Source organism: Physeter macrocephalus, chromosome 4 (assembly GCF_002837175.3).
Source record: "Physeter macrocephalus isolate SW-GA chromosome 4, ASM283717v5, whole genome shotgun sequence".
NCBI classification, from domain to species: domain Eukaryota; kingdom Metazoa; phylum Chordata; class Mammalia; order Artiodactyla; family Physeteridae; genus Physeter; species Physeter macrocephalus.
Window position 1 is genome coordinate 146,971,106 of NC_041217.1, and position 7,036 is coordinate 146,978,141.

Sequence of the window (7,036 nt, forward strand, 5' to 3'; positions counted from 1 at the left end):
TTTTTTTTTTTTTGTGGTATGCGGGCCTCCCTCTGTTGTGGCCTCTCCCGTTGCGGAGCACAGGCTCCGGACGCGCAGGCCCAGCGGCCATGGCTCACGGGCCCAGCCGCTCCGCGGCATGTGGGATCCTCCCAGACCCGGGCGCGAACCCGGTTCCCCTGCATCGGCAGGCGGACGCGCAACCACTGCGCCACCAGGGAAGCCCCGGCACTTTTTTTTTGAGACTGAAACTATTAGAGTATATCTGTATGCTAATGGAACTGATCCAGTATTGAGGGAGAAATTAATGACGCCAGAGAAAGGAGTAACTGAGGAGCAAAATTCTTGAGAAAAGGAAATGGCATAGGAACCAGAGCAAGTATGTAAGGAGTGGCCTTTTATGGGAGCAGAGATACTTTATAGATTTTAAAAGAAGATTTTTAAAATCATATGTGTACAGACATGGAGAGATGAGAAAACTTCATGTCTGATTGCTTCTGTTATGTCTGGTTCAGGAACTGAAGGTAGTGAGCCCACTTCCTCTAAATTCTTACAATCCCTGTTGAGGCCCTCCCCAGAGGAGCAGGCCTTGTGACCAGTAAGGAACCCTCAGAGTAGTCAAGGGAAGCATGAATGCACTTGCTCTAGTGTCTGACCCAATAAGGCTTCTCTTAGCGCAGTGTTTTTCAAAATGTGGTCTCTGGAACCGTGGCATCAGCATCCCCAGGGAATTGGTTAGAAATGCAAATTATCAGGCCGTACTCTAACCTATGTAATCAGAAACTCTGGGGACAGGGCCCAGCAATCTGTTTAAACAAGTACTCCAGGTGATTTTGAGAAGTTTGGGAACTACTGTCTTTGCAGAATGCTGAGAGTTTCTTGGAAGGTTGATATAGCAACTTCATAGATATGAAAATATCACAATCAAGAGCTTTTCATAATGAACCTAAGTATATGACAAAAGCATTAAAAGCACTGGGATCTAGCTCCGCTTACTTCCTCTTACCTACCTTTGCCCCAAAGGCCAAGCCCAAATCCACAAAACAATCCCATGATTGCCACAGAAATTATTCCCAAGAGATTCAGGCCTCAGATGAAACTGACTCTCTGAAGGCTAATTTCAAATTCTTAAGAAACATGCACTTTGGGGGAAAATAGTACATAACAAGGTGAAATTGAGGGAGATGTTGCAGAAGGATGTTTGATTTGGATTCAGACAGAATGGGGTTCCAGTGTTAGAGCCACCACTTACTAGTGTGTGACCTTGGACAAGTAACTTTTTGGACCTCATTTGTCTCCCCTAAGCTGATATGTTACCCTAGAAGGAAGTCCATGCCTACAATTCCTTCTGAGGAAAGAGTCTAAGAAGCTGTTCCCAGCTTGCCATGCATTGTGACCCTGGTCACAACTGGTTGGACCAGTAACTTTAGACTAATAGTTCAACATTCCTGTACTTCAGAAAGTGTGATTGTGTCAGAGAGACAGTTTTCTATAATTCTTTATTTTATTCTGTATCCAGAAGTAACCAGAGCTGTCTCTGTTTTTTGCAACAAACACACAATTACCTCATAGGTTTGTTATGAGAGTTACATGAAACAATGTGTGTACAATCTTTAACACAGAGTCTGGCACATAACGCTCAATAATGTAGCTCTTCATTATTAATGAGAACTCCAAAGCCATTAGTGCCCCAGGTGATATCAAGAAGCCTTAGCACCCAAATCAAAATCCCACACTCAGTAGCCCCAGAGTAACCAAGTCATTAAGCCTCATTCCCCATGGCTTTTAGCCCTAAGACTATAATGTATATGCTTCGGGAGAATTCACTAAATTCCTAAACTGTAGTTTTTTTCTTGTGCTCTTGTATGAGTGGAAAGTTTGTCGTTGCTTTCTGGGCTGGAGGGAGTATGGAGAAGCTATAATAGAACTTTTAGAATATGTCATATGGAAGTTTTCCAGTACAACCCCAGAGTGGGGCCATGACTGGATAGTGAGTTCAGAGTATGGAGGATTCTGCAAACAGGGGGAGGAGCTGAGTATTAGCCCTGCAAAACTGGCCTTGGAACAGGGGAATGATAAAGAGAAATAATGACTAAAGAAGATGGCCTTGATGAGAAGAATCCAGAACAGAGAAGCCATTCAGGAGGCCACAGGTCTCATTTAATCTAAAAGTCCCAAGGCCCTCAACCAAATCAGTGGTGATGGGAAGTAAAAAGTGTGAATGGACACTAAATTGCATTCTGAAGGTTAAGGAATCAAATTAATTTGGTGACTGAATGTAGGGAATGAACAAAAAATGAGTGCTTGACAACAAGTTTGGTAGAGTAAGAAATGGTGGTGCCAATGCCAGGTTCAGGGGAATCTCTTTTCATAGAAGCCCTGATTGAGGTGATCAGGAGATTTTTTTTTCAGTAGAAATGGTCGTAGGGCAGCTGCTAATATGAGACTGGAACTCAGATAAGTGGAAAGAAGATGAGGATGAGATCACCATAAAGGAAACTCTGAAGCCATGCTATTGAAAAAAAAGAGTTCTCAAAGGAGTATAGAGAAAGAATAGAAGTCCAAGGCCCAAGTCTTAGAAACTGCCTTATGTCTAAGACGTTTGTCTGGGGGTGATAAAGAAAAGAAGACCCAGGGAAAGCAAGAAAAGTGAGTTTGGTAAGTATCTGGAGAGCCAGGCTAATGCAATGGAACAGAAGCCAAGGCAAAAGGTTTTCTCTCACCAAAGGCTTCTATGTGGTAACATCTGGAACAGAATGCAGATGTCAATAGCAAAGCACAATGCTGTGGAAGAAACATAAGTGAGTTCAGAATTACTCTGGGTAGCCTCTGTAGAACCTAAATCTTCTGCCAATTGGGCTAAAGTTCACTTAGCAAGATCCATGCAATGACTGATGGCAAGTGTTCACTAACACTATTGCCAGGGGGCAAGCTGATAGGATAGACATAGTACTTCTCTGAGATATGCGGACTTACCTAGCTCATCCCAGAGCTGCCTGCACTTATCTGTCATGGTTGTTCCTTGCTGCCTCCACAGTGTGAGTCGTGGGTCAGCCATAAACTGCTCAGTTATTAGCGTCAGCATCCTGGCTCCATTGGAATCTCTCATCCGCAGCATCTCTCGAACCTGACACATAAGGAGGGGCAAGAGTTGGTGACTGCATATCATAACAAAGTAGGAGGAGAAAGAAGGGGAGGAGGGGGAGGAGAAGATGAAGTAACTAAGCACAGCATATCCAAAGAGCCAAAAAGAAGGCGTCCTGTTCTGTATGTAAGTTCTTTGCATGTACCAAGAAAGCCTGCTGTGGGCAATGAGATACCACTTCACACTCACAAGGACGGCTAGAATCAAAAAGCCAGATAATAAGTGTTGGCAAGGATATAGAGAAATCAGAACCCTCATACATTGTTTGGCGGGAATGTGGAATGATGTAGCCACTTTGGAAATCAGTCTAGAAATTCTATCAATTCCACTCCTAGAGAGAAATGAAAATATATATGTCCACACAGAAACATTGTACAAGAATGTTTATAGCAGCATTATTTATAATAGCTAAAAAATGGAAACAATCCAAATGCCCATCAACAGACAAATGGATAAACAAAAAGTGTGGTATCCATATAATGGAATATTACTTGGCCATAAAAAGGAATGAAGTACTGACACATGCTACAGCATGGATGTATGTTTTTAAATACTTTAAAATACTATTCCAGGAGAAAGAAGCCAGTTCAGAATAGGGAAATCTATAGAGACAGAAAGTAGATTAGTGGTTACTTAGGGCTGGGGGAGTGGGGCATGGGGAATAGGGGAGTGATAGGTAAAGGGTATGGGGTTTCTTTTTAAGATAATTGAAAATGTTCTAAAGTTGACTGTGGTCATAGCTGTACATGTATGTTAATATATTAAAAACCATTGAATTGTACACTTTTTAAAATGGGTGAATTTTATGCTATGTGATTTATATTTCACTAAAGGTGTTAAGAAAAAAAAAAAAAGAGAGAGAGAAAGCCTGCAGTGAGAGTCCCCAGTTCCAAAATACTAAGTCTCTTTAAAGCCTCATCCGGCAGCCTTGGGTTCAAAGCAGAGGGAAGGTAGCTTCATTACTAATCCCCCCAGGAATGCTAACTCGCTTAGAGAGCTGAGCAGAAGGAAAAGGACTACCAGGGTGAGGCAGTAGGGGTCCCTGGATGCAACCTGCTCAAGTCTGCTCTGCTCAGCTCCCCTCCCACAGTTAGTTTTCAAGCATTCAGTACACGTAGGTCAAGTGAGCTAGCTACAACGCATGAAGCCAGAAGTGTGGTGAGCCCAGTTTACTTAAGAAAAAAAAAAAAACTTTTCATATCTTACCTTGGCAAACATTGAATTGAGTTGCTTTCCAGAGCCATAGTAACCACCCTGGGAGAGAAAGAGCTTCACTTGTTCTTTCACCTGTTCCTCGTCCAAATGCCAACAGTTCTCATCATCAATGCTGGCCCCAGCTGTGGGGTCAGGGGCACCTGTGAAATGGGAATGATGAAATGAATCCCTTGAGTTCCTACCCTACACATTCAGCAGGAGGGGCCCTCTGTGAATATATTCAGAAACAGATGGGTATTCTGCCTTAATCTGGGCTTTGTCAATTGTGTGGGCCTAAATAAATGTAAGAGAGCTAATGCTAGTTTCATGTTCACTAAACTCTCAGTTGTATCCTCTTCCAAAGTCTACAAATACCATCCTGGGGGAAAAAGCCCAGAAGGAAATACACAAACATGAAAATAGTGATGTATTTTTTTTTCCCTAAGAGAATGACATTTTTTCTTCTTTTTTGCTTTTCTGTGAAGTTCAAATAAGCCTTAAAACACACATATTATTTTAAAATTAAAAAATACTTTCTTAGAAAATAAAAAATTCTCTTTTTAAAGTTCACTATAAAATTGTAGCTTCTCAAGTGGTGTCAACACTTCTAAATTTCTAGAAACTTGCCCCTGGGGACTTCCCTGGTGGCCCAGTGGTTAAAAATCTGCCTGCCAATGCAGGGGACACGGGTTCGAGCCCTGGTCGTGAAGAATCCGCCTGCCGATGCAGGGGACACAGGTTCGAGCCCTGGTCGAGGAAGATCCCACATGCCGTGGAGCAACTAAGCCTGTGTGCCATAACTACTGAGCCTGTGCTCTAGAGCCCGCGAACCACAACTACTAAGCCTGCGTGCTGCAACTACTGAAGCCCACATACCTAGAGCCCATGCTCTGCTACAAGAGAAGCCGCTGCAATGAGAAGCCCGCGCACCACAACGAAGAGTAGCCCCCGCTCACCACAACTAGAGAAAGCCCACGTGCAGCAATGAAGAACCAATGCAGCCACAAAAAAAAAAAAAAAAAAAAAAGGAAAAAGAAACTTGCCCCTGAAGCACAGGCGGAGTTATATACATGGTGATATAATTTTACAAATTTGCACTCAAGATATCTTTCATATCTGGGCTCACCTCAGCAACATCACTTAAAACACAGTTTTAGTTATTTATGCATCCCTCTCCCCTAAGTAGCCTGTTAGCTCCTTGCTCACAGTTGAATTACCTATAGCACAGTGCTGGTAATATGACAAGCACCTAGGAAATATTTGTGGAATGAAAACTGAATCTTCTTCTGTCACTTTCTCAAAGACAGAGTCCTAAGATAAGGTTTTAGAACCCTGTCTCCAAGTGACAAAAGACTGTAAGTCAATACTCTATAGGTGTGGTCATGCAGTCGGTTACAAATTCATGTTGTGTTTCATCAGTACATCTACCAACTTTTTGTACTCTTATATCAAAGCCTTGCTTAAATGAAATCTGCAGAGAAAAGCTGCTCTTCTGCTAAGCTTTTTAAAATAAATGTATTTATTCATTTATTTTTGCTGCGTTGGGTCTTCATTGCTGCGCATGGGCTTTCTCTAGTTGCAGTGAGTGGGGGCTACTCTTCGTTGTGGCGCGCAGGCTTTTCATTGCAGTGGCTTCTCTTGTTGCAGAGCATGGGCTCTAGGCGCGTGGGCTTCAGTAGTTGTGGCACGAGGGCTCAATACTTGTGGCTCGCGGGCTCTAGAGTGCAGGCTCAGTAGTTGTGGCACATGGGCTTAGTTGCTCCGCGGCATGTGGGACCTTCCTGGACCAAGGCTCGACCCCATGTCCCCTGCATTGGCAGGTGGATTCTTAACCACTGTGCCACCTGGGAAGCCCCTGCTAAGCTTTTTTAGTGCATCTTATTCTCCAGGGAATCAGGAGGGCTCACACATTAATTTATTCTATAAATACTAATTAACACTATAAGCATCCAGTTTATGGAATCTACTATATGCTACTTTTCTTCAAATGTAGTATTCTAAACTGAGTTCTGATCATATCACTTCCCTGCTCAGAAGTATTCAGTGATAAACTATTCTTAATAAATGAAGTCCAAATTCAGCTTAGCATTCAGGGCCCTCCCTGGTCAGGCCCTTTCATTTCTAACCTTGTCTTTCCTATACTTATGCTATGTTTCAGCTAGAAACTTAGTATTCGCACAAGTCAATGACATTTCCTTATGACTTTACTTATGCTTTTATCCTTTACTTCCCTTCCTCTCCCCACAACCTGTTCTTTGGCCAGAAAACACTACTTCTTGGCAACATTGCCTCAGCTCTATAGTCACGGCTGCAATGAGAAATGGAAACCATAAATTAAGTATACAGAGAGGCTAATGCTGCCAAAATCCACCTATTGCTTAGTTCACTTGGCAGGACTTTTTTACCCCCTCACTGAATGAGCCATATACCCCACTGCCACCTGTCAAAACTATGTCCATCTTATGCTCATATGCATAAAAAGGCAGTAACACTCTTCTTAGTACTTTATAATTACTTTTCTTAAAGACCTGTTGCACTTTTTAAACATCTTTATTGGAGTATAATTGCTTTACAATGGTGTGTTAGTTTCTGCTTTATACCAAAGTGAATCAGCTATACATATACATATATCCCCATATCTCCTCCCTCTTGTGTCTCCCTTCCACCCTCCCTATCCCACCCCTCTATGTGGTCACAAAGCACCAAGCTGATCTCCCT

The 7,036-nt window shown here is 42.7% G+C and overlaps 1 protein-coding gene across 2 annotated transcripts in view; it reads right to left on the reverse strand.

Annotated features, from left to right (window-relative positions):
* The window catches only part of ZSWIM5 (zinc finger SWIM-type containing 5), a 287,054-nt gene that overhangs the window by 58,736 nt on the left and 221,282 nt on the right, over positions 1–7,036 (reverse strand). For both annotated transcript variants that reach the window (XR_003679639.2, XM_024119681.3), the window contains exons 3-4: positions 4,331–4,479; positions 2,956–3,106 (exon numbers count right to left, since the gene is read on the reverse strand). Coding sequence is in view for 1 of the 2 variants with exons in the window: in XM_024119681.3 (XP_023975449.1) it covers positions 2,956–3,106; positions 4,331–4,479 (300 nt within the window). In the remaining variant the exon portion in view is untranslated. The remainder of the gene's footprint in view (positions 1–2,955; positions 3,107–4,330; positions 4,480–7,036) is intronic.